The sequence below is a fragment of the Terrapene carolina genome, unplaced genomic scaffold, assembly GCF_002925995.2.
Source record: "Terrapene carolina triunguis isolate 2854851 unplaced genomic scaffold, T_m_triunguis-2.0 Scaffold58, whole genome shotgun sequence".
In the NCBI taxonomy this organism is placed as follows: domain Eukaryota; kingdom Metazoa; phylum Chordata; order Testudines; family Emydidae; genus Terrapene; species Terrapene triunguis.
The window spans coordinates 35,784,483-35,811,292 of NW_020664409.1; the positions used below are offsets into that span (position 1 = coordinate 35,784,483).

The 26,810-nt window shown below is 42.6% G+C and overlaps 1 protein-coding gene across 1 annotated transcript in view; it reads left to right on the top strand.

Moving 5' to 3' along the window:
- The window catches only part of LAMA3 (laminin subunit alpha 3), a 191,470-nt gene that overhangs the window by 73,459 nt on the left and 91,201 nt on the right, over positions 1–26,810 (top strand). The window contains exons 15-22 of the mRNA XM_026659438.1: positions 6,631–6,765; positions 8,589–8,726; positions 9,249–9,295; positions 19,152–19,251; positions 20,998–21,050; positions 21,368–21,473; positions 23,347–23,446; positions 24,670–24,826. Of these exons, the coding sequence (XP_026515223.1) occupies positions 6,631–6,765; positions 8,589–8,726; positions 9,249–9,295; positions 19,152–19,251; positions 20,998–21,050; positions 21,368–21,473; positions 23,347–23,446; positions 24,670–24,826 (836 nt within the window). The remainder of the gene's footprint in view (positions 1–6,630; positions 6,766–8,588; positions 8,727–9,248; positions 9,296–19,151; positions 19,252–20,997; positions 21,051–21,367; positions 21,474–23,346; positions 23,447–24,669; positions 24,827–26,810) is intronic.

A 26,810-nucleotide genomic window follows, 5' to 3' on the forward strand; every position in this document is an offset into this window, starting at 1 on the left:
CCCCCGGCGGCCGGGGCGAGGGCGGGGGGGGCGGCGAGCCCGGCTGTGGCCCCGCTCTCCCCGGCGGCCGGAGCGCCGCGCCGCCCCCCTCCAGGTGCCGCCCCAAGCACCAGCTTGGGTGCCTGGTGCCTGGAGCCGGCCCTGATGATTCCCAACATGCTGTTAGCTTTTTTGACTGCCTCTGCACATTGAGTGGATGTTTTCCGAGAAGTATCCACAATGACTCCAAGATCTCTTTATTGAGTGGTAACAGCTAATTTAGACCCCATCATTTTATATGTACAGTTGGGATTATGTTTTCCAATGTACATTACTTTGCATTTATCAACATTGAATTTCATCTACCATTTTGTTGCCCAGTCACCCAGTTTTAAAATCCTTTTGTAGCTTTTCGCAGTCTGCCTGGGACTTAACTATCTCGAGTAGTTTTGTATCATCTGCAAATTTTGCCACCTTTTTCCAGCTAATTTATGAATATGTTGAATAGGACTGGTCCCAGTACAGACCCTTAAGGGACACCACTAGTTACCTCTCTCCATTCTGAAAATTGACCTGTCCTTTGTTTCCTATCTTTTAACCAGTTACTGATCCATGAGAGGATCTTCCTTCTTATCCCATGACAGTTTACTTTGCTTAAGAGCCTTTGGTGAGGGACTTGTCAAAGACTTTCTGAAAATTTAAGTACACTATATTCACGGGATCCCCCTTGTCCACATGTTTGCTGACCACTTCAAAGAATTCTAGTAGATTGGTGAGGCATGATTTCCCTTTACAAAAACCATGTTGACTCTTCCCCAACAAATCATGTTAATCTATGTGTCTGATAATTCTGTTCTTTACTATAGTTTCAACCAGTTTGCCCGGTACTGAAGTCAGGCTTACTGGCCTATAATTGCCGGAATCTCCTCTGGAGCCTTTTTTAAAAATTGGTGTCACATTAGCTATCCTCGAGTCATCTGGTACAGAAGCTGATTTAAATGACAGGTTACATGCTACAGTTAGTAGTTCTGCAATTTCACATTTGAGTTCCTTCAGAACTCTTGGGTGAATACCGTCTGGTCCTGGTGACTGTTTAATTTATCAATTTGGTCCAAAACTTCCTCTAATGACACCTCAGTCTGGGACAGTTCCTCAGATTTGTCACCTAAAAAGAATGCCTCACATCCTCAGCCATGGAGACCGATGCAGAAAATTCATTTAGTTTCTCCGCAATGACCTTATCGTCCTTGAATGCTCCTTTAGCATCTCGATCGTCCAGTGGACCCATTGGTTGTTTAGTAGGCTTCCTGCTTCTGATGTACTTATAGGTTTTTTTGCTATTACTTTTTGAGTCTTTGGCTAGCTGTCTTCAAATTCTTTTTTAGCCTTCCTAATTATATTTTTAATACTTCATTTGCCAGAGTGTATGCTCCTTTCTATTTTCCTCACTAGGATTTAACTTCCACTTTTTAAAGGATGCCTTTTTGCCTCTCATTGCTTCTTTTACTTTGTTGTTTGGTCATGGTGGCACTTCCTTGGTTCTCTTACTATGTTTTTTTTTAATTTGGGGTCTACATTTAGTCTAAGCCTCTATTTTGGTGTCTTTAAAATGTTTCCGTGCACCTTGCAGGGATTTCACTTTTGGTATTGTATCTTTTAATGTCTGTTCAACTAACTTCCTCATTTTTGTGTAGTTCCCCTTTCTGAAATTAAATGCTACTGTAGTGGGCTGCTGTGGTGTCTTCCCCGCCACAGGGACGTTAAATTTAATTATATTATGGTCATTATTACCAAGCAGTAGAGCTATATTCACCTCTTGGACCAGATCCTGTGCTCCACTTAGGACTGAATCAAGAACTGCCTCTCCTCTTGTGGGTTCCAGGACTAGCTGCTCCAAGAAGCAGTCATTTAAGGTGTCAAGAAACTTTATCTCTGCAACCCGTCCTGAGGTGACATGTACCCAGTCAATGTGGGGATAGTTGAAATCCCCCATTATTATTGAGTTTTTTATTTTTATAGCCTCTCTAATCTCCCTAAGCATTTCACAGACACTGTCACCTGGTCATCCTCATTTAATACGAGGCACTCAAGTTCACCCATCTTATTATTTAGACTTCTAACATTTGTATATAAGCACTTAAAATGGTCACCTTTTAGGTGTCTGCCATTATGTGATGTAACTGAATGGGACTCTTTCATTTGACTGTTTCTCATCAGATCCTACCCATATTTTATCATCTTCCATCCTCTCCTCCTTACTAGGACATAGAGAATCTCCATTAATAGAATCCCCAGAGGGATGTCTCTGTCCGAACCACGTGGTCATCCGCACCTGTCGGCTTTCCCCCAGCCCTTAGTTTAAAAACTGCTCTACCACCCTTAAATTTTAAGCACTCTGGTTCTGTATTGGTTTAGGTGGAGCCCATCCTTCCTGTATAGGCTTTCTTTTTCCCAAAAGTTTCCCCAGTTCCTAATAAATCTAAACCCCTCCTCCCTACACCATCGTCTCATCCATGCACTGAGACCCTGCAGTTCGGCCTGTCTAACTGTCTCTGCGTGGGAACTGGAAGTATTTCAGAGAATGCTACCATGGAGGTCCTGGGCTTCAATCTCGTACCAAGCAGCCTAAATTTGGCTTCCGGGACCTCTCCCCTATCCTTCCCTATGTCATTAGTACCTACATGTACCATGACCACCAGCTTCTCCCCAGCACTACACATAAGTCTGTCTAGATGTCTCGAGAAATCTGTAGCCTTCGTACCCAGCAGGCAAGTAACTATGCTGTTCTCGTGGTCATCACAAACCCAGCTATCTATGTATCTAATGATCGAATCGCCCATTACTATTACTCTTCCTAATAGCTGGAGTTCCCTTACCTGGAGAGGTATCCTCAGTGAGAGAGGATACCATAGAATCATCTGGAAAGAGGGTCCCAACTATGGGATCATTTCCCTGTGCTCCAGTTTGATGCTCTCCTTCCCTGAGACTTACATCCTCCTCAACATCACAGAGGCTGTCAGACTGGGGATGGGACCCTTCTACTGTGTCCCAGAAAGTCTCATCTATGTACCTCTCTTTTTCCCTTTCCTCCTCCAGTTCAGCCACTCTGGTCTCTGGGGGCCAGGAGCTCCTTGCACGGAATGTACACATGTGCCACTTGCCCATAAGGCAGGTAATCATACATGCTGCATTCAATGCAATAAACTAGATAGTCCCCACCCTGCTGCTGGACTTCTGTCTGCATTATCTTTTTACTCCTGCAACTCTTTCCATTATTGTTGTTTTGTTTTTATCAGGGGGTGTTTATTGCCTTAAGCTTAAGGAATGTTAATGAAGAGTATCTAGCCCCCCCCTTCTAAACTCCCTCGCAAAACTCCCCTGTAACTATTTGTTTCTGTACAAGAAACCAGTCAAGTCTCTTTCTGTCACCAGTTTGTGTTAGAGAGTGTCTGCTTCAGGCAAGACGTCTCTATATTGTTTAGAGTGTGAAGTTGTTAATTCAGGATTTAAGTGGCGTAGACCCTCAGCACTGAGGTGAATTTCACCCAGTGAGAGAAAAGGTGATATCTCATGTCACAATACGTTTTGATGTATGCTTGTGTGCACACATGAACATGTTGCATATAGAAAGATACAGGAGAATTTGCTTCCTAGTTGTTGTATCATTGTGATGTTACACAGGGTACAGTCTGGACTATTGAACAGCTGTGTCCCCTCAACTTTCCAATTTGGGGTGCCTTTTATACTGCTTCACTGTCAGAAAAAAACATTTCTGGTCTGTTCACACCCAGCCTCCAGCATGCAAAATCACTCCCAGCTATGTTGTATGAGTGCTTTGGCCAGTCACTCCTGAGTTATATTGCAGAGTGACACCAGCAAATTCCCAGTTCCAGACTTGTCCTCAGATATGTGTGTCTTGAACTGCCTAGCAATTTTCTTCCGGACAATATAAGCTCATAGAAAGTCCGTCATTTCATTAATAGAAAATGATATGCACAAACCCTGTTATCTCAATTGGAGGTTCCCAATCACTTCATTCCATACACACTAGTTTAGATAAAATAATAAAATAAGTTTATTAACCACAGAAGAAAAGATTTGAAGTGATTACAAGTAATCAGGCATAAAAGTCAAAATTGGTTACAAAGAAAATAAAAAGTAAAACACAACTAATATCTAACTTATCAAGCTAAATGAATTCAAAGGAAAGGTTTTTCTCACCACATGCTTTTGCAATCATTACTGACTGAACTCTTTCAGTCAGGACTCCTCCCCCAGTCCAGTGTCTTTTCAGGTGCTGTTGATGCCCGTGAGCAGAGAGAAAGGGAGGAGTATTTTGGGGCTTCTCTTGCCATTTCTTATAGTTCTCTTTTCTCTTTGAAGATCATCTCCAGCTGGCATTCAGGAGACAGGAGGTCTGGGAGATGGGAACCTCCCACTGTTTCACTGTTAATATGTAAAGTTCTCGCTCACACCCTTCTTCCTGCCAAAGAATGGCCGCTTAACTAGGTGATAGTCCATTTGATTGTGTTGACACCTGGCTGAGATGTTGTCTAGCCTTTTGTCTCTGGGGAACTGGCTTGAAGCTGGTTCCCCAGACTTGGAACATGACATATAGAGTAGAATTTTATAACTTTACATACAATGTTGCCACAGATATTTTACCAGCACAATAAAGTTCAGTAGATTATGAGTTTTCAAGTGATACCTCACAAGGCATACTTTGTACAAAATTTATCATAGTCTTGTAAAAAGGTTGAACATAGGGGGTTCAGAATGTCACAATCATTATTTGAATTAGTAAATATAACAGACACCTTCATTATGGGCTTATGTTCTTAATATATACCCGTGAAAGGACTACATAATTCTTTATGCTCTTTAGAAGAAAAATCCAAAGTACTAGTTTTGAATCAACAAACAAAATGGATGGAGTAAAGAATTCCCATATGGCTCTCCCTTTTACGGATCTGGAGTACATTAAAATGTTTTAATGAAAAACATCAAATCAGAGTTCTACATTGGTACACACTGTTCAGTGGTTTTAAAATACTACGTCCATGCTATAATTTTTTTAAGTTGGAAGCGAATCAAATGGCAATCTAGTGTAGCAAATATAGCCCATATTGAACTGGTTTAAACTTTTAACACTGAAATCTGCAATGAAACATAAGAGGCGTAAGAGATCATGCAAAACAAGTCACAAAAAAGACTGTAAAAGATAATTAAATATAAAAGAAAAAACTAAAAGGGGGCATGCAGTCAAAGTAAAAAAGGGGGTGACACAGTTTCTTCTTTAACTATCGTTTACCTATGCATGATCATAAAACTGATGTAATGGGACATGGCAGGATGTTTGGAAAGCTTTTTTTTTATCTAGTGCAACAGCAGAGTTCCTTGGAAAACTCGATTAGGAGGAGGGGTGAGAAAAACTATTTGGCTTAGTATAATATTATCCATTTGTGTGCCAATCCCACTTAAGATCAAATCACTGTTCCTCGGGCTATACACACTAGCCTGGGCCAGATTCTCCTCTCACTTAGTATCTGATCCTGCCCCATTGAAGTCAATGGGAGCATTTCCATTGATTCACTCGGAGTAGGATTAAGCCCTTACACTGATGTAACTACATTTAAATGAAATGAGAATTTAACTCTCTACATTTAACTTTGTTTATTTGTTTGTTGTAATGCTGTAGTGTCTAGGAACCTCAGTCCTGGACCAAGACCCTATTGTACTAGATGCTGTACAAACAGAGAACAAAAAAGATGGGCCCTGCCCCAAAGAGTTTACAATCTAATGTTCAACTGTAGGCATTGGTGCCACTGAAGAAATGTTTTTGGGAGAGGTGGGAAGTGAGTTTGCTTTAGCAGCTCTCTCCCTCACATATTGACTGGGTAGTGAGTCCTGCTGCTTCTCTTAATCCTGTGAAATAAACACAGCAGAGTAAGACAGCTTTGGCTGCTGAACAGAGAGGAACTGAAAGAGGGAAACCAGAAACACATACACAGAACAGGGAAACAACATTTAAAATAGTGGTAACTCCAGTAAAAACACCCAGCTGAATAGTAATTATATTCTGACACTGATTCACAAACCACATGCTAGTTCTTATGCATTACTTCACAGCACATAAACTAGCTTTTTTGCATTGTGGCAGCAATTCATTTGAGAGTTTGTTGAACTAAAGCTGGTCAGCAGTTTTTAACATGAACACTGTGTATCAAATTGTTATGCTAATAAATTATTAGCTAGTCATTATGCCATACCAAATGCTGCTCTACTTCCTCAATTCTTACTGCATGAGGTTATCTTTTAAGACTTTAAGTACTTTCCTCAAATAATTTTCCTTCAGTTTTAAGGTGAATTTCTATCCTGTATGTAGTTTGCAAATGATCAAACTAAATCTTTCTTTAAGCAATAAATTATAGCATTGCAATAAGACACTAAAATCATGGCTGATCAGGCAATTGTATTCTAAGCCACTGTTTGCAGATGTTTATTTTTGCTGGTAAAATCATGATTTGGGCTGAATGTCTTGTGTTTGTTTTTGAGCCAAAGGTGAATTTTTCAGAACATTTTATTTTAAAATAACTACTGCTTTAGACAAATAGCTGCATGAATAATTATTTATTATTTCCCCCCATGCAGAATGCAACTGTGATTCGCTTGGCTCATTGGACAATACATGTGGGCCTACCGGTCAGTGTCGGTGCCATAAACACTATGCTGGACTTAGATGCAACCAATGTGCTCCAGGTTATTTCAGCTATCCGAACTGCTTGCGTGAGTAACAGCAGGTCCTTCTTTTGCTTTGCTTTCCTTTTGTTTTCTGTTACACAGAGAACATCAGTTAATTCCCTCAAAAGCTTTTCCATGTAAAACTGCAAGAATCAAAGCAAGAGTGTGAGTCATTTTAGGTGGAAACAGTAAGTGGTTCCCTCCTCTCCCTGTTTATTTGGTACACTGTATATAGCAGCTCTGTGGGGCAGGTAGATGAGGCTACCAACTATAGTTCTTAAAAGCCTCATTAACCTCTCAGGCCTTGTCTAGACTGGGATTTATAGTGTGATGTTAGCACATGTTAGCTAACGTGCTAACTAACATGTTTTAAAAGTCTAATGTAGACATTGCTCTCTGCCTCTAGCAAGTCTAACTTGGTCAAGTCCAAGCCAACAGGGAGCCTCAGCTTTAACTCAACTAGTTTGGCGTGTATTGACGTATACATTGCCTTGTAGACTTTTAAAGCACATTAGCATGCGTTAGCTCTCATGTGCTAACATTACATCTTAACTCCTAGTCTACATGAGACCTAAAAGGGCTCGATCCTGCAAACCTACTCATCTCAGTAACCTTACTCACCTGAGCAGTTCTACTGATCAGACCCAAAATGAATTATATGATTTATATTACAGAAACCTAGAGACAGTAAAGTTATCAAGTAGAGTGAAACATTCAGGCCCTGTCTACACTAATTAAAATCAGATGTTTAAGTACTTTAAACATGGTTGTTATGTGTGTGGTTATAGGTGTGGTTGTCATGTACCTGGTACTACTGACCATCATTAAGAGGGATATTTGTTTCCTGAGAATCAGGCTCATTAAAATTTATTTCAGATTGGCAGTACAGAGGAGCTATATTGTTTTACATTATGGCTATAACCAATTCTCAGGACAAAATTCCAACAACTTTTAGGGAACCAATTGCTACTCTACAAGGACAATTGTTATTAAAAGTTTCAACTTTAGACGCTGATCCTGCAAAGACACATGCTTAACCTCACACACACTGAGTAGTCCGATTCACTTCAGTGGGACTACTCACAATGCGTAAATTAAGCATGTGTGTAAGTCATTGCAATACTGGGGTCAGTAGTGTGGACAGGAACATGAAGATGATCACAAATGTGACTGCTCTCCGGGTAAAAGGCAAGGCCCCCTTTTTAGCCCTTACTAGTCAAGGATTAAAGATCTGATGTTAGAACATAGTACACCGCTACCTCGATATAACGTGACCCGATATAACACGAATTTGGATATAACGCGATAAAGCAGTGATCCGGGGGGGCGGGGCTGTGCACTCCGGTGGATCAAAGCAAGTTCAATATAACGCGGTTTCACCTATAATGCGGTAAGATTTTCTGGCTCCAGAGGACAGCGTTATATCGAGGTAGAGGTGTATGTGCTATCTCACAGTTTTAAATCCTAGCCTAGCAAAGGCCTTTTCCTTAAGATATCTGTAATATTAAACAGAACCAGCAAATGAAAACCAATCCCTACTTCAGTCTGCCATTGGATTGAAGCAAAGAACAGAAGAATGAGTGCAGTGAAGTTCCTGATAATCCTACCTGCTTCTGTTAAGAAGGGAAAACTCAAGTCATCATGTAACTCTTGTGTGAAATAAGGCACTCAGATTTCATATGGATGGGTGCGCTATTAATAAGTACCTAGGCACAGAGGGTTGTTTTTTTTTAACAGAGTCTTATTGCAAAGAAAATCAGGAATGTTCCAGACAAGTAATGTTAAATTTTAAAACTTCACAGTCCTGAAACAAGTTATTTCTTACTAAATGTAGCTTGAATCTTACCAAATAATGATTTTTTGTTTAGCTTGTCAATGTTCTCCCCATGGTTCCTACCAGAACACATGTGAGTCAACAACAGGGCAGTGTGAGTGTCGAACAGGCATTACGGGGCAGCAGTGTGACAGATGCCTTTCAGAAGCCTACAGTTTTCCCTTTTGCCAAGGTAAGGTTTACGATGGAAAATACTTTATCTTGATGCAAAATATATACATTTTTACCTTTGTGTTCCCCAGAGTACTCCACTGTATAGATAGGTCCATAGAAACCACATTGAAACATGTACAGGACACATCAGGGAGATAGACTGGATGATCTAATAGATCTTGTTTATTGCTCACTTCCATGCTTCATAAACTGCACTGAGGGAATTTGGCACTTTTTAGCTGGTGGCATTGTAGATTTAGGAAAAATACCCTTGGTTATTCAGTGTTTTCTCTCTTTCTTTTCCCAACCCTGCCATATTTTTGCAAATAATCCTGATGAGGTTACATATAAAAATAAAAATTCTAAACTATGCATTGATGCTAATTATCCTTTTAAACCGTCATATTAAAGATTTCAACTCATTTTAAAATATCAAGATCACCCCTGGGCAACCTTATTATAAAAAAGTTTGGAATTCGCAACTGCTCCATTGCTTCATTTAAAAAAATGATCATATGTTTATTTTTTTAATTACATAAAGGAGCAAACAATGACTGTGACCCTGCAGGTACCCTTGATTCCCATTCTGTAAGTATTATATTTTTGGCATTTACAATAAATTTTAAGAATTGATTCACTATATATGTAATTACTGAATAGAATCATAGATCATTAGGGTTGGAAGGGACCTCAGGAGATCATCTAGTCCAACCCCCTGCTCTGAGCAGGATCAATCCCCAACTAAATCCCCAAATGGCCCCCTCAAGGATTGAACTCACAACCCTGGGTACTTTGACTTGGAATTTCTAAATATTATAGATGATGATTTCCTAACTCAAGAAGTGTTGTAACGGACACGGGGGGGAATTCTATATTACACCTAGCGTTGATAGCTAAAGAGGAACTGTTCACAGAACTAAAAATTAATGGTAGCTTTGGTACAAGTGATCGTGACTTGCACAAAGTAAAGCAGCAACAAAACCTGAGGGAGCTTAGTAAAACTGGCATAAAAGCTAAGCTGTTTGAAATTGTATGTCACTCTATACCCAAGCTAACATAAGATGCTGTGGGAACATAACTAAGGCTTAAAACAAAAGCTAGCAGCCAAAGTACTGCATCCATTAAATAAGCAAAACCAAAACCTTTTCTTTACTGCATATAATAAACACGCCCCCTGAGTGATGATTCCCCATTTATCATTATTCTACCATTTCCATCCAGTAAGGGACAAATACCATTGTTAGGATTCTTTTTGTTCTTAATATACTTTAAAAACTCCTTCTTATTGTCCTTAATGCTGGAGGCCATAGATTTCTCCTTGCATACCTTTGCTTCCCTTATCAATTTTCTACAACTTCTAGCTTTGGATTTATGTTCATTACTGTCAACTTCCCCTTTATTCCATTGGTAATATATTCTTCTTTGAGAGAGATGTCCCTGTGGGTGCTCCACTCCAGGTGTTGGTGCATCCCTGCGCCTTTGCTCGGAGATTTTTGTAGCAGTACTCGTACCGGCCATGCATGCACAGAGGCTGCCCCCCCGCTGTGAGTCTAGCTTAATAGTACGCATGCGTGGCCGGTCTCCTCCGTTCCTTCTCTACCGTCCCTGGCCTGAGACGGAGCTCAGCAGACTCGTTAGGAAATTCCTTTCTCTTGTTACAGTTACCCTTCTAGTTAGTTAGTTTGTTGTTAGTTATAGTTAGTTACCATTTTTATCTTAAAAAAAAAATCCTGTCAGCTGCAGCCGCTTCAGACATGCCTGGCTCCACAGGCTTTAAACGCTGCTCTAACTGGTGCGGCTTCAGACCCAGGCGCGGATTCCGGCTCCGCTGCCCACCACGGCCCCCCCGCCTCAAAGGAACACAAGAAATCTGCAAAGAAAGGGCACCTTTTGTCATCTTCAAAGGAAACCCTGAGACACAAGCTCTCCCCTGGTAGATCTACCGCTTCCCTGCCTGTGCTCCCCCGCTTAAGCACATTTGACAAGCTGGGCTCCTCCGGCACCGTGCGAAAACCGCCTGAGGCTGCGGCGGCGGCGCGAAGCTCCGGTGCCGAGGCTTCAGGCTTTCAGCTGCCTCCCTCTGTTCTGGCACCGTTCGGCATCACGACGGACGCGGTGCCAACATTCCACACCCTGCCTGACCCCCTGCAGACTGATGCTGCCCTCCCGGCACCGGCCATGGCACTGGCACCCGTGGAACTGATTGGCAGGGAGCCAAGAAGCAAACCCCGGCTCAGAGGAATGTTCCCTCATTGCAACTCCCACCTGCACAGCCTTCACCTCACGCAGGAGCCTCACCACTTCAATTTACTCAGGCAAGAGATCTGCTGGTGTCACCTATCCTGCAGTCTCCCCTGCTGAATGCCTGTTTCTCTTCAATGGCAGAGTCAGGGTCTGAACAGCCTTCCTCCAGTGAGGAGGAAACTGGACCACAGAAGGGTTTTTCTCCATATCAACACTCCCATCCCCAGACCCCAGTCAACAGAGGTTTTAGGAAAATTACCTCATCCTATTCTCAGGATCCTGCCCCCTGGGGGGTGAACCCCTGGATGGCACCACCTATGCCCTACCTACCACCATGGCAATATGAGGCACCATGGGCATCGTACCCTCGAGAACACACGCACTACGCCACCTCAACCAGGCGCAACACCGGTCTAGCACCCCCACCTGACGAACCTGCCAATGACACAAGACACCAGGCAGCACCGTCACACTTGCAGGATCAACCAAGTCCTACTCCTAGTCCAGTAGAGCCGGAGGTAACGCCTGAAGAAGCCTTACTTCCCCCTCCTCCAACACCGTCGGATGACTACGCAAAATTCCAAGACCTCTTTAAAAGAGTTGCCAGTGACTTGAGAATTAACTTGGAGGAAGTCCCTGAACAACAGCATGAGTTAACGGACATCCTACAGCCCTCTTCTTCCTCTAGGGTTGCATTACCAATCAACGTAGCCCTTTTAGAACCTGCTAAGTCCATCTGGCAGACTCCAGCTACAAGCCTACCTACCTGTAAACAAGTGGACCGGAAGTACTTCATCCCTTCTAAGGGCTCTGAATTCCTTTTTACCCATCCGGTGCCAAACTCGTTAGTAGTAGACGCAGCGAACCAAAGGGCCAAACAACAGTATTCCCGCTCCACCCCAGCCAACAAGGAAAGTAAACGCTTGGACCTCTTTGGCTGTAAAGTATATGCATCCTCGACATTACAATTTCGTATAGCTAATTATACTGCAGTTCTTGCAAAATATGACCACAGAAACTATAATAAATTCATGGACTTTATTGACGACATCCCAGAACAGAAAAAACAACAATTCACAGCTCTGGTTTCCGAGGGACAAATCATATCACGTACCGCTCTTCAAGCGGCCCTCGATGTAGCCAACACTGCAGCAAGATCGACCGCCAGAGCAGTGGTCATGCGCCGAGGTTCATGGCTCTCCTCCTCTTTCTTTCCTCGAGAGGTCCAGAGCACCATTGAAGATCTTCCCTTTGACGGTGAAAAACTTTTTGCTTCCGCCACGAACGACATGCTTCACTCAATGAAGGACTCAAGGGCAACCCTCCGGTCCTTAGGTCTCCAGACACCTACGACCAGAAGACGGCAATATAGATACCAACCTTACCAACGTCCACGCTACCGCGCATATACACAACACTCCCATAGACCACAGGAGCAACAACAACAACGCCAGAGACCAAGATTCCAGCGTCGTCATCCCAATTCTGTGGGGGCGCCTCAACCCCCTCCAACTAATAGGCAGATTTGAAGCCTTGGTCGAGGGTTTAGAAAACAACATTCCCACTTCAGCCAGCACACATATCTTTGGACACCACCTACGACCATTCTCCCACCAATGGCAGAACATTACCTCCGACAAGTGGGTTATAGAGGTTGTTACAATTGGATACGCCATCCCCTTCCTCTCCTTGCCTCCCACCCACCCACCCTCCCCGTCCCTCTTCAGGAACCCTTCTCACGAGCGACTACTCCTCCAAGAAGTGCAACATCTTCTTCAACTGGGAGCAATAGAAATTGTGCCAGAACGACACAAAGGGAAGGGTTTTTACTCCATTATTTCTTAACAGAAAAGAAAACTGGGGGATGGCGACCAATCCTCGACCTCAGGCGGCTTAACAAATTTGTCAAAAAGCAAAAGTTCAAGATGGTTACTCTCACCACCATAATCCCAGCGCTGGAGCAGGGTGATTGGTTTTCAGCCCTCGACCTACAGGACGCCTATTTTCATGTGACTATACACCCGGCCCACAGACGCTTCCTACGTTTTATTCTTGGCTCAACACATTTTCAATACAGGGTTCTCCCCTTCGGACTGTCCACGGCCCCCGGTGTTTTTTCCAAGATCCTAGCCATAGTTACTGCCTACCTCAGAAAACAAGGGGTCGTAATATTTCCTTACCTCGACGATTTCCTCCTCAAAGCTTCAACGTTCTACGAAGCTCTCCTATCCATGCGGCTTACCGTCGATTGTTTCCTATCTCTAGGCCTGCAAATAAACAAAAACAAATCCACATTATGCCCCACCCAACATCTGGAGTTCATAGGGGCATACCTCGACTCCCGGATGGGATTGGCATCTCTTCCACCCGACCGCTTCAACTCCATAAGCCGACTGGCCACAAAAATTCGCAACAGTCCCCAGGTGACTGTCCGAGACTGTCTACAAATACTAGGTCACATGGCCTCATGCACTTTCGTTGTCCAAAATGCACGCCTCTACATGATGTGCTTCCAAGCGTGGTTGGCCACGGTTTACAGACCGAATGTGCACTCTCTAAACAAGACTCTCTCCATACCTTTCCGGGTCAAAGATTCTCTACTGTGGTGGACAGTTCACTCCAACCTCTGCTCTGGAGTCCCCTTTCTTCAGGAGGCTCCATCCCTCATACTGACTACCGATGCATCTCTGACAGGCTGGGGTGCACACATGTCTCACCACATAGTCCAGGGGCTATGGTCTTCAACCGAGACCTCTCTGCACATAAATGTCCTAGAACTTCGAGCCATTCGCAATGCGTGCCGTCACTTCCTTCCACTAATCAGGAATCACCATGTACGCATAATGACAGACAACACTGCATGCATGTTCTATGTAAACAGGCAGGGAGGAGCTCGATCCCACTCGCTTTGCACAGAGGCTATGAAGCTCTGGAATTGGTGCATTGCGAACAACATCCGGGTATCAGCTGCCTATCTTCCCGGAGTGATGAACACCACAGCGGACGAACTAAGCAGACGCTTTCCCTGGGATCACTAATGGGAGATAGACGAGAAAACCATTCACAACGTATTCCGCATTTGGGGTCACCCAACCATAGACCTTTTTGCAACTGCAAAAAACAAGAAATGTTCCGACTTTTGCTCCAGAGCGGGACTGGGCAAACATTCCCTGGGAGACGGATTCATGATCCCATGGCACCGAAACTTACTCTATGCGTTTCCCCCGATACCGGTTCTCAACAGGGTCCTGATAAAAATACGAACAGACCGTGCCAAGGTGATCCTAATTGCCCTGTGGTGGCCCAGACAACCGTGGTTTCCGTTCCTCACCAGAATGTCGATTTGACCACCAATCTCATTGCCTCTCGTCCCGAACCTCCTATCACAACAACACGGCCGATTTCTCCACCCCAACCTGTCCATGCTTCACCCTCAAAGCCTGGTTCCTACATGGTTCTCCCAAAGCGAACTAGATTGCTCTGAACAAGTTCAAAGAGTGCTCCTACATAGCAGAACACAATCTACTCGCACCACCTATCTACGAAAGTGGAAACGATTCACACATTGGTGTTCAGCTAAACAACTTTGTCCCACGTCGGTATCTCTCTCGCTCATACTTGACTATCTATTGGACCTTAAGCGATCCGGCCTTTCTTTCAGCTCCATCAGAGTCCATTTAGCTGCTATTACAACTTTTCATGACAAAATTGATGATACTTCTGTTTTTGCTCATCCAATCACCAAGCGTTTCCTCAAGGGACTCCAAGCCCTATTCCCAGACATTAAACCACCTACCACCCCGTGGGACCTTCATTTAGTACTATCTTGCCTAACTCAACAACCATTTGAACCCCTAGCCACGTGCCCCCTTTTACACCTTTCGATGAAAACAGCATTTTTAGTGGCAATTACCTCCGCCAGACGGGCAGGAGAAATAGCAGTTCTTATGGCAGACCCACCATATACGCTATTTTTCAAAGACAAGGTTACCCTCAGATTACACCCCAAATTTCTTCCAAAGGTGCATTCGTCATTCCACATTAATGAGCCGATACACCTACCAACCTTTTTTCCGAAACCACATGCGAACTCGTTCGAAGCCACAATGCATACATTAGATGTACGCAGGGCCTTGTCCTTCTATTTGGATAGAACCAAACCTTTTAGAAACTCTTCTAGACTTTTTGTCTCCATCGCGGAGCATTCCAATGGTACTCCTATTTCTACCCAGAGACTTTCAAACTGGATTTCTCAGTGCATCCGGTTGTGCTATCAGATGAAGAAGGTTACACCTCCAGACGGCATCAGAACGCACTCCACTAGATCTCTGGCTGCCTCTGTAGCATTCTTACGCAAAGTTCCCCTGTCTGATATCTGTAAAGCAGCCACTTGGTCCTCTGAACACACATTTGTTAAACACTATGCCCTTACTCAAGGCCCTCTCTCTGATATAAATTTGGGCAGGGCTGTACTATCTATGGCATTCCTATCAGATCCGAAGTCCCTACCTCCTTGAGACACACTGCTTTTAAGTCACCTGGAGTGGAGCACCCACAGGGACATCTCTCTCAAAGAAGAGGAGGTTACTCACCCTGTGCAGTAACTGACGTTCTTCGAGATGGGTGTCCCTGTGGGTGCTCCACTACCCACCCTCCTCCCCTCTTTTTCGGAGTTGGGGTAGCCTCCGTTGTAGAGAAGGAACTGAGGAGACCGGCCATGCATGCGTACTATTAAGCTAGACTCACAGCGGGGGGGGTGGGGAGGGGGGCAGCCTCTGCGCATGCGTGGCCGGTACGAGTACTGCTACAAAAATCTCCGAGCAAAGGTGCAGGGACGCACCAACACCTGGAGTGGAGCACCCACAGGGACACCCATCTCGAAGAACGTCAGTTACTGCACAGGGTGAGTAACCGCCTCTTTTTTAATTTGTATAGCTGCCTTCACTTTCCCTCTAAACGAGGTCATTTTTAACCAATATGGCCTTCTTTCTCAGTTTGTGGGATTGTGGCTTATTGGGCATCTTCTGAAGTGCTCTTAAGCCATTCCCAATTGTCATTCTATATAAAAAGGGAAACAAGGACAACCCAGGGAATTACAGACCTGTCTGCTTAACTTCTGTATCCGGAAAGATAATGGAGCAAATAATTAAGCAATCAGTTTGCAAACACCTAGAAGATAATAAGGTGATAAGTAACAGTCAGCATGAATTTGTCAAGAACAAGAATCTTGTCAAACCAACCTAATAACTTTGTTTGACAGGGTAACAAACCTTGCGGATGGGTAGAAGTGGTAGACGTGGTATATCTTGACTTTAGTAAAGTTTTTGATACTGTCTCACATGACCTTCTCATAAACAAACTAGGGAACTGCAACCTAGATGGAGCTACTATAAGGTGGGTGCATAACTGGTTGGAAAATCATTCCCAGAGAGTAGTTATCAGTGGCTCTCAGTCAAGATGGAAGGGCATATCGAGTGGGGTCCTGCAGGGATCAGTTCTGGATCCAGTTGTGTTCAATATCTTCATCAATAATTTAGATAATGGCATAGAGAGTACATTTCTAAAGTTTGCAGACAATACCACGCTGGGAGGGGTTGCAAATGCTTTGGAGGATAGGATTATAATTCAAAATGATCTGGACAAACTGGAGAAATGGTCTGAAGTAAACAGGATGAAATTCAACAAGGACAAATGCAAAGTACTCCACTTAGGAAGGATCTATCAGCTGCACACATAGAAAATGGGAAATGACTGCCAGGAAGGAGCACTGCGGAAAGGGATCTGGGGGTCATAGTGGACCACAAGCTAAATATGAATCAACAGTGTAACACCGTTGCAAAAAAAAAAGTGAACAGCATTCTGGGATGTATTAGCAGGAGTGTTGTAAGCAAGAAACAAGAAGTAATTCTTCCACTCTATTCCACACTGATTAGGCCTCAACAGGCAGGGCCAGCTTTAGGAAGTGCGGGGCCCAATTTGAACAGTTTCGACGGGGCCCCGGCAGGGATGACTAAAAAAAAAAAAAAAAAAAACACGTAAAAAAACACGTGGGGCTTGTACTCACCGGGCGGCGCTCCTAGTCTTCGGCGGTGGGTCCTTCACTCGCTCCGGGTCTTCGGCGGCACTGAAGGACCTGCTGCCGAAGTGCTGCCGAAGACCCGGAGTGAGTGAAGGACCCGCCGCCGAAGTGCCGCCAAAGACCTGGAGCGTCGCCGGGTGAGTAAAAATTAAAAAGGAGCCTCAAGCCAGGGAAGGGATTCTCGGCCACTTGCCCCCACCCCCATAGCCCTGCCACTGGGCACGGGGCCCTCTTAGGCGCGGGGCCCGATTCGGGGGAATTGGTGGAATTGGCCTAAAGCCGGCCCTGTCAACAGGGGTACTGTGTGCAGTTCTGGGCACCACATTTCAGGAAAGATGTGGAGAAACTGGAGAAAGTCCAGAGAAGAGCCATAAAAATGATTAAAGGTCTAGAAAACATGACCTATGAGGGGAGATAGAAAAATTTGGGTTTGTTTAATCTGGAGAAGAGGTGACTGAGATGGACATAACAGTTCTCAAATACATAAAAGGTTGTTACAAGGAGGGAGAAAAAATGTTTTCCTTAACCTCTGAGGATGGGACAAGAAGCAATGGGCTTACACTGCAGAAATGGCGGTTAGGTTGGACATTACGGAAAACTTCCTAACTGTCAGAGTGGTTAAGCACTGGAATAAATTGCCTTGGAAGTTTGTGGAATCTGCATCATTGGAGATTTTTAAGAGCAGGTTAGACAAACACCTGTCAGGGATGGTCTAGATAATACTTAGTTCTGCTGTGAGTGCAGGGGACTGGACTAAATGACTTCTCAAGGTCCCTTTCAGTCCTACGATTCTATGATTCACATTTTTCTGATTAAATTCTTCCTCCCAGCCGATCTGTCTCATACAATTATTTTCAGCTTTGTCAAATTGGCCCTTTTAAAACACCTAGTACATATACTACTGGTTTGGACTTTTTCTGTTTGCACATTATAATCATGTTATGACATACCTTGGCAGGCTTATGCATTTTAAAAGTTTACTTTTATTGTTTATGAGGTGTTTTAATAGTTTTTAACTATTTTTCACTAAATGTTTGATTGCAGATTGGTGAAATTTAATAACATTTAGCACATTGATATTATTAAATAATATTTTAATAGATTTAATTTTAAGCTATTAGTTGGATTTGTTTTTAATTTAGGGTGTTTTTTTATATAATTGTTTAGTTTAAATACAATTTTTATGTATAAAATACTACTATATAGGTTTTTACTTTCTAATATTTTATACTGCAGATAAACAGATTTTTTGGACAAGAATGTTAATGGTTAAGCTTTATTTCTTATATTTACTGATTTTTTTGGGTGCGGGGCTGCTTTTGGCTTCCAAAACACACAGCCATCTGAAAAAGAAAATACAACCCTATTGTGGCTTCTCTTTGGAGCCTTTATAAGATTTTAATTAAATAGCATGTTTTATTTAATTTGTTTTACTCTTTTTATGATATACACTACATATTACATGGGAATGCACTTTCTTCTCATAGTGCACTCTTTACCCTTTATTTGCCATAAAATTGTTAGCCATATTAATTTTTATATGAAGTGCTTGTTTTGTGCTTGTAGAATTTTCATCTACTCCTATCAAAGTGATTGTCTGATTACTTAGAGCCACCTTAAGGTTCGGTGTTCCGAACATTGCTATTCTTGTGAGTACCCCTCCCCTCCCCCCACCTCACTTTTCTTTTCTTTTTCTTTTGCAGCCTTTTTAGCTTCTATTTTATTAATCCAGAAGGATTTAGAGTTTCTTCCTACTGTCCTGGTTCTGGCCATCCCTGCCATAGCCACAGCCACATCCTCTAGTCCTTATTTTAAAAAGTATTGAACTAACTGTCCGTGCATGACTTACGCTTTTCCTCATCTCACGTTCTGGGCTTATTTTGTCCATTGTTAACTTGTTCACTGTAAATGGTTCCCTGGGTATTCACTCTTATCTTAGCTAGTATAGACATTCTGTCTGATATATTACTGACCCATCTGTTGCACATTATTCACATTCCTTGGAGTTCCATAGTAGGAAGAAATCTCAGTAGTGCCTCATTGTTCAAAGAACATTCTTTTCATTATTTAAAATAATCGGGACACTGGGATGCCCAATGTTTGATTCTTTTCTGCCATTAGGGCTATTGTCAGTGTCTGCAGCATGTTGAAGGTCCTATATGTAGCAGATGCAAACCACTTTACTGGAATCTGGCCAGAGAAAACCCTGATGGATGTACAGGTAAGATTTCATACATGCATTTCTTCAGGTCATCAAAGATGGTTAAACTCTTTTTATCCATCTTCATCAGCTATAATTAGTGACACAAACCTTCTATGTTGGTTATTGTATGGTAACAGCAGATTTTACATACTTCTGACATTTGGTACCAAATTACCCATGATTCTTACACTTGTTTTCAAAACTCAGACTCTATCCTGGAACTAACATTTGAAGATGTTGGCCCAAATTCTGCTCTCAGTTACATTTGTATGAATCAGATGTAATCCCATTGTGACTTCAGAGGAGTTATGCAGACTTTATGCCATTATAACTTAGAGCAGAATTTGCCCAAGAGTTTGGAGAAAATGTTCTTTCTCCTCTGATAGTTTATTCTCCTAAGTTATCAAGGGTGAGAAAGCATTCTTACTGGCTTCACAATTTGCACAGCCTGCTGTTATTTATGGGTACGTCTACACTTACTTCCTGGTTCAGCGGCAGGCAATCGATCTTCTGGGATCGATCCTGGAAGTGCTCGCCGTCGACGCCGGTACTCCAGCTCGGCGAGAGGAGTACGCGGCATCGACGGGGGAGCCTGCCTGCCGTGTCTGGACTCGCAGTAAGTTCGGACTAAGGTACTTCGAATTCAGCTACGTTATTAACGTAGCTGAATTTGCGTACCTTAGTCCGAAGTGGGGGGTTAGTGTGGACCAGGCCTAAGTAAGATCAGTGTGAGGGTTGCAGCTGGTACTCTGCAGCTGCCAGCTGCAGTTAATGAGGATGTGGTGTACCATCTGTTTGTAAATTGCAGAGCAACCATTTTATTTTTAAAGTCCTCCTTCCGTATGTTTCTCTTCTAGTGGATTGCTTCACAGCAACCTCCCAATGGGTGGAAAGATGAAGTATACATCCAGCTCTAGAGTTACCACCACTATCTTTATAGCACTGAATCCAGATATAGCTCAGTCTGTATCTTCTCCCCAGAGACCAGTCACATCACCTCTCCATAGTCCCAGTGTCAGTAGGGGCACTTCTGTGGCTGCACAATGCACCTATGTCAGCAAAGATGGTTCCTGTGATATTTGTCTCATTTCTGTTTCATGAAGCATGCTGTAATTGTCCCAAGGATAGCACTGGAAAATAAGGAATAGTCAATCACTCTGGCAGAAGGAGCTTTTTCTCTCTCTACTTAAGTACCTCCAATGATCAGAGCAATATCACTCTTGGTCCTGGGTAGAAGGAAGGGCAGACAATTCCTCAATCTCAATTCAAGCCTGTCTTTGTCAAACCCAAATTGGAATATTTCAGACCAGTGTATGGATGATAACTGCCCAGTTGTGTACGGGAGAGAAGGACACAAGAAGCCCTCACCCTTTCTCCCTTTCCTTTTCCTCTCCCCTCATCCCATTATCCTCCTGCAATTCAGGGACTGGCCATAGCTGTATTTCCTGTGCATTCCTGAGGGAAGGGCTTGCTCTGTGCTAGCATCGTCTGGAGTGCGAGCCATCAACAATGTGGCAGTGGGGAGGTAGTGTCATGGCCTGGCCTTACTCTCTTTCTGCCCTCACACTTGCCGTAAAGCAGTGTATTCTGCACTCCTGAGAAGTGGGTGTTCCTCCTTCATGTCTTAGAGCTCCAGAAGGCAGTGTGACTTCCAGAGGAAAATTCACATTAATGCTCAGTGAATCGCTATTTCAGATTCTGTTGCTTTTGGTCCAAAGGCTTCCTAGGAAGATGAAATTCAGGTCAATGTGTCTGTCTTCGCAGAGTGCCAGTGTGATGTGACTGGAACACTAAGTGGAGTTGGAGAGTGTCAGCAGGTAAAGAGAAATTAAGTTTGCATAAAAAGGAAGTGTTTTAACACTCAGCAGGGTAGAATTGCTAGAAATGGTTATTGTCCTTGTATGGACAAATAACTGGTGACATTCCAGATATACAGTATTATATAAAACTTCCCCGGCAAGTTGTTTTAGGGTCTTGACCACATATCCTTTAGACTGTCTGTTCAAGGTGACAGGTAGCAATAGTAATATCCTGAAAATATCTTATTTGTTCTGGTCAGGATTTTTTCCCCTTTTGAATAAGAAATATTGAACAAAAAGTTGAAACCATCTTGATGAAATCATTTTCTCCGCAGAAGAATGGTGACTGTCATTGCAAGCCTGATGTTTGTGGAGGTTCCTGTGACACTTGTGAAGCTGGCTATTACGCTCTAGAAAACAGGAATTACTTTGGGTGTCAAGGTAAAATGGAAAATGAGTGTTTCCAACAGAGTAGTTACACATGGTAATTAAAGTGTCTTTAAAATCCCAAGGGTCACATTTTCAGAACGAGGCCTCTGTTTGAACACTAAACCACCTGGATGTGCATTTTTTTATACTATCACTTGTGAGTGCATGTCATAAATGTAGAAGTGCAAACCCTAGTTTGAGTGTGCAGACTGAGCTCATTCATGAGCAATTAGTTTTGCTCATGAATATTCTGTCATCTTCCTTAGGGCTCTCTGCACCAGTTAAGTCACCTATTTCCATCTAAAGGGACAGGGAACAGGGCAGTTGTTCCTATAGCATACAGAGCCTCTCTGACAAAGGCTGATACCTTTCCCACTCCACACTTGGAGGACGTTTAAATGAAATGGAAGGCCCTGTGAAGTGTCTCCAAGATGAGGTAAATTTTACCCAAACAAAACATATGGAAAGACCTAAATATCACAATTAAATAGACTTTAAAACAAGATATTTGAAAATTATTTCTCCTTTTACTTTCCTTTCGGGACCTTAGATCAGGGTTATTTGTTTCTTCTGCAAGAATGAATAACATCACTGATGCCTATTAGAACTGCAGCTCCATGCTGTGCTTAGCTGTTTGTAATGTTATCAGCTGCTGCAGGAAAACCGTGAAATGCTGAATTCAGATCCTAGCAGATTGTAAACTGCTTTCCCCCTACCCCGAGATGTACTTGTATGTCATTTTAAGTCTTTTCTGTTGAGGCCTAGCCCAAAATATATTGAAATTGCTGGAAACATCCCCATAGACTTCACTGGGATTTGGATCAGTCCCTTAATGATTTAAGATTTTAAAATATATTTTTAGATCATTTCAGTTCTTTAAGCAATCCCTTCTTCAGTGTGTGGAGTTATAAATTATGGCCAAAATGATCAAACCTAGATAATAAAAGTAAAGTACCTAATTAAAAGTGGTCTGATTTTCAAAGGGTTGAGCACCTAAAGTTTCCATAGATTCCAAGGAGATTTATGGATCCTCAGCACATCAGGAAAATAGGCCACTTCTATTTTGATGTATAAATGTTGACTTAAGAACCTTGAAGCATTTGGCTTTGCATTTTTTTACCTAGATATACTTTTAAGGATGTCCTTATTTTGTGCCTGAAGTCCTGTTTGCTGCATCAAGTCCATAGTTTGTCCAGTATTTTTTCAAAAATTATGTATATACAAATATATGATTATATACTGTATATAATTTTTGTACCACAAATCAAAACATTGTGGTAGCTGTCCCTCAAAAATAAACTTTGTTTTGTATTTTAAAAAATAAATTGCCACTGTATTCCCACTGCATGCTTATTTTAACCGTCATTATAGAAATCCGTCCCACTGAATAGAAAAACTGAATGCTTATATTGATAAACCTTAATCACAGCAAACAGTAAGCGTGGCTTGTATTTACTATTTAATATTTAGACCAGGAAAAGAAATGTTATGTCATGTTTAAAAAAAGAACCCCTTATGAGAAACCAGAAATAACTGAAATATGTACAACTGTATTAACATTTGTTTGAAAATCTCACAAGGGAGTCTGAAGGGGGAAATTTGCATTACCACTTAATGGCGGTTTAATTAGAGCAGTGGTTCTTAACTTTTATTTACCATTATGGGCGGCATATGCAGCCCACATCATGTTATGTGGGCCGCATCCAATACTACCTGTACGGCCTTGAGGATGTCACGTGGGCTGCAGCTGTGTGCTGCTTGGGCCGCAAGTGGCACATGGGCCACAGGTTGAGAACCACTGAATTAGAGGAAGTGAGGTGTGCTTTCTGGTAATGTTTATTACATTTTCTGATGAAAAATGTGGCTTCTGTTCTTTACCTGATAGGCTGCCAATGTGATGTCGGAGGATCTGTCAATCTTGTGTGCAGCGAGCCATCAGGTGCCTGCCAGTGCAGAAACCACATAGTGGGAACGACCTGTCAGAAGTAAGTCTTGCTGAGACCTTTTGGCTACGTCTACACATTTTGCTGGGGGGGTGATTCCCACCTTGCATAGACACAATCTTGCTAGCCCTACCCGAGCTAGCTGGCTAAAAATAGTAGTGTAGCCATGATTGCACAGGCAGTGGTGAGCAGCAGGGCAGGCTAGCTGCCCTGAGCACAAAACTGCTCGGACCCCTTGGGTACATACTTGGGACATCTAGCCCCTCCCACCACTTGCCACTGCCTGTGCTACCGAGGCTACACTACAATTTATACCGAGCTAGCTGAAGTAGATTTAGTGTAAGTATGTCTGCACAAGCTGGGAATCGCATCCCAGCTCCAAGTGCAGACGTAACCACAGTTCATGCTTCAAAACAATCATTTAAAACTGCCCAGGATTCCTTGGTATTTTTTCACATGATTTGTTGATAAATTAGCTGGTAGGCTGTGTATCAGCTACTCTGCAGATGCTTCCTGCCCACCACTTTTCTTCATCTTTATATTTATGGCTTTTGGTACTTATTTAATTAACAATCATCTCCATCTTTCGCAATAGCATTACGTATGTTGTTTTAAAAAATAAAATAAACCAAGTTTCCCTCTCAGTTATGTCAGTAGAGTTGCACCAGTATAACGGAGAACAGAATTTAGCTCATTAACAGAAGCCGTTTGAATCCTTCCTATTATCATACGTTCCTGGTGACACCAGGAATGTATGAATTAACCAGAGTTCAGAGGATTCCACTGTCACCAGCCTGCCCCCACCTCAGTGCTTCATTTTCTCAGAGGAAAGTCATACAGAGATTAGCTAGTGCCTTCCAATTGCATTGCTGGGTGGAGGTTTCCTGCTATGTTGAGTATTAACATGTGCACCCCATCCACGTGGGAAGCTGATATCCAGGCAAATCATTGCAGGTAAACTGATACTATAAAAATATCATGCACCTTTGGCCTAGGTGATGGTATGATGAAAATTGATACAATAATGAATTTGGGTTGGTCTCATTACTCACAAGTGGTGAGGTAACACATGAATTTGTCAGATGACCCAAAACACAGTTACTTCCAAAATGATATTTGAGGTGCAGTCAGCAGTTGTAGTTGTATTTTGTTGGTAACAGTATGACTGCTGACAGGGAGGTGTTACCGTTTTTTTATATGGAGAAATTCAGATATTCAGAGAAAATAAATAGCTCCTCCATGTTTGTTTGTTTTCTTTATGAAAGGCCTGAAAAGGACCACTTTTTCCCTGATTTACACCACATGAAGTTTGAGATCGAAGATGGTACCACTGCCAGTGGAAGAGGCATTCGGTTTGGTTATGACCCCCAGGAATTTCCTGGCTTTAGTTGGAGAGGATATGCACAGATGTCTTCCATACAAGTACGTCATTGATTAAATGCTGTTGGATGAAAATGCAGCCCTTGGGGCTTATGTCTACTTAATATTGCTACCTGAATGTAAAGTCATGGAGGAGGTCAAAATAAAGTATGCCCTTGCTGCTACAGTGGTTGAGAGGCAGCAGGCTTGACATATTTGCATTGTAGCAAATAGGCCTGTTGATCGTTGAATAAAGCAGCAGCATCCAAGCAAGAATGTGACTGTGCATGAATATTACAGGCTTGTGATTGTTTACAAGTTAGTTTATCATGAGCAGAGTCCAAGTGAGTAAATCAGAGGAAGAAAGTGCCCATCATCTGCTGTGTCTAGGGCAGGAATTAGAAGAGTTGCACTGAATTCAGAGCAAAGGAACTGACAGTTATAAAACAGTAAATTTAAGCAATAAAGGCTAGTTGGTGACCGTCCTTGAATGTGTGGTTCTGTTAAATTGGTGCAGATTAGATTTACAGTTCTTAGAACAATTTATGTCCAGCTTTGGTAGGGTATCTGAGGACCAATGGGGCAACCATAAACTGAAGGGTAAGTACGTAACCATTGGGCAAGTCATCATTTTCCTTTTTCCTCTTTGTTCGGTTTTTTTTTTTTTTTTTTTACTTGGGAGCTCTTTTTGTTAACTTTTTGAAATCACCCACATTCACAAAAGCTACTCTTCGAAGATCTGATTTCTTAACTTCCACTCTATACTGTCCCTCTTTTGTTTCATACCCACTTGACATTTTATGAAGAAGGTAGTGGAATTGCCAGGATGGGCAGGGATAGTAGCCGTAGCCTCTGTTTGCCAGAAGCTGTGAATGTGTGTCAGGGGATGGATCACTTGATGATTACCTGTTTTGTTCATTCCCTCTGGGGCACCTGGCATTGGCCACTGTCGGAAGACAGGATACTGGGCTAGATGGACCTTTGGTCTGACCCAGTATGGCTGTTCTTATGAATAATTTAGACCCTGATCTTGTAAATACACATGTGCATAACTTTACTTGCATGAGTAAAGCTATACATTTATGCAAGTATTTGTATGATTTGAGCCTTAGATAGTTGTATCCTTGTAGGACAGCTGAATCACCTGCACACTTCTTATGTCAAAGGGCATTCTGGATTTTGACATAGCTTACCCATGTCTTGCAGGGAAATGAAACAATTATCCCAAAATTTTTTGGGGGCTGACACATTGTTACATGATATACTAATGCTACAACTTTTGTGGAAGGAGACAATCTAAAAGGTGGCAATGTTGTCATTCAGATGAAATAATTAGTCATTGTGTGTCCTTAGCAGGAGCTGCGAGTGCACTGTCATGCCACTAATGTGTTTTAATATACTTCAGTGTGACACCCACATTTTAAAATGTTGGCCTAAGCAATCTGGCCTATGTCAGACCTTGGTCTAGCCCCACCTCCCCAACTTTACCTTAAACACAAGACTGTCCACCCTTCCCCACAGGTATCTTCCTTCTGTCTCTTCACTCTTGCTTTCCTGTCTATACTCTCAAACCTTCCCATCGTGTCTCAAACACTATTCTGTCAGTAAAGCTTCAGGCTTCTTTTCCTTTTGCCTTTTCTCTGTCAAATATATATTCTTTCAATATTTCCTCATCTGCTTCTCTCCCAGCCTCACTCCTCTGAACTATCACTCTCCTCCCTTCAAAAATAGTTGTAAAAGCTTCTCCTATTTTTCCATATTTTCTGTTGAACTTTCCTTTCTGCTCTCCTATTTCCTTCTGCCCTCTGTTATGCTTAAAGTATTTGTACACGTGCCCTCTATAGCTCTCCCATTTCTAGATTCCATTTTGCTCTCCTGCTTTCCTTTTTATTTTAATAAGGGGAGGGCTGTATACAAATACTCTTGTTCTCTAATGATGACCAATAAGCACATGCTCTGAAAATGAGCAAGGCCTGTCCTGGTGGCATTAGCCATTAGCTACCTTTCAGAGATCAGAGAAGGTGAGGTCTTTAGAAGGGGCAGCCCT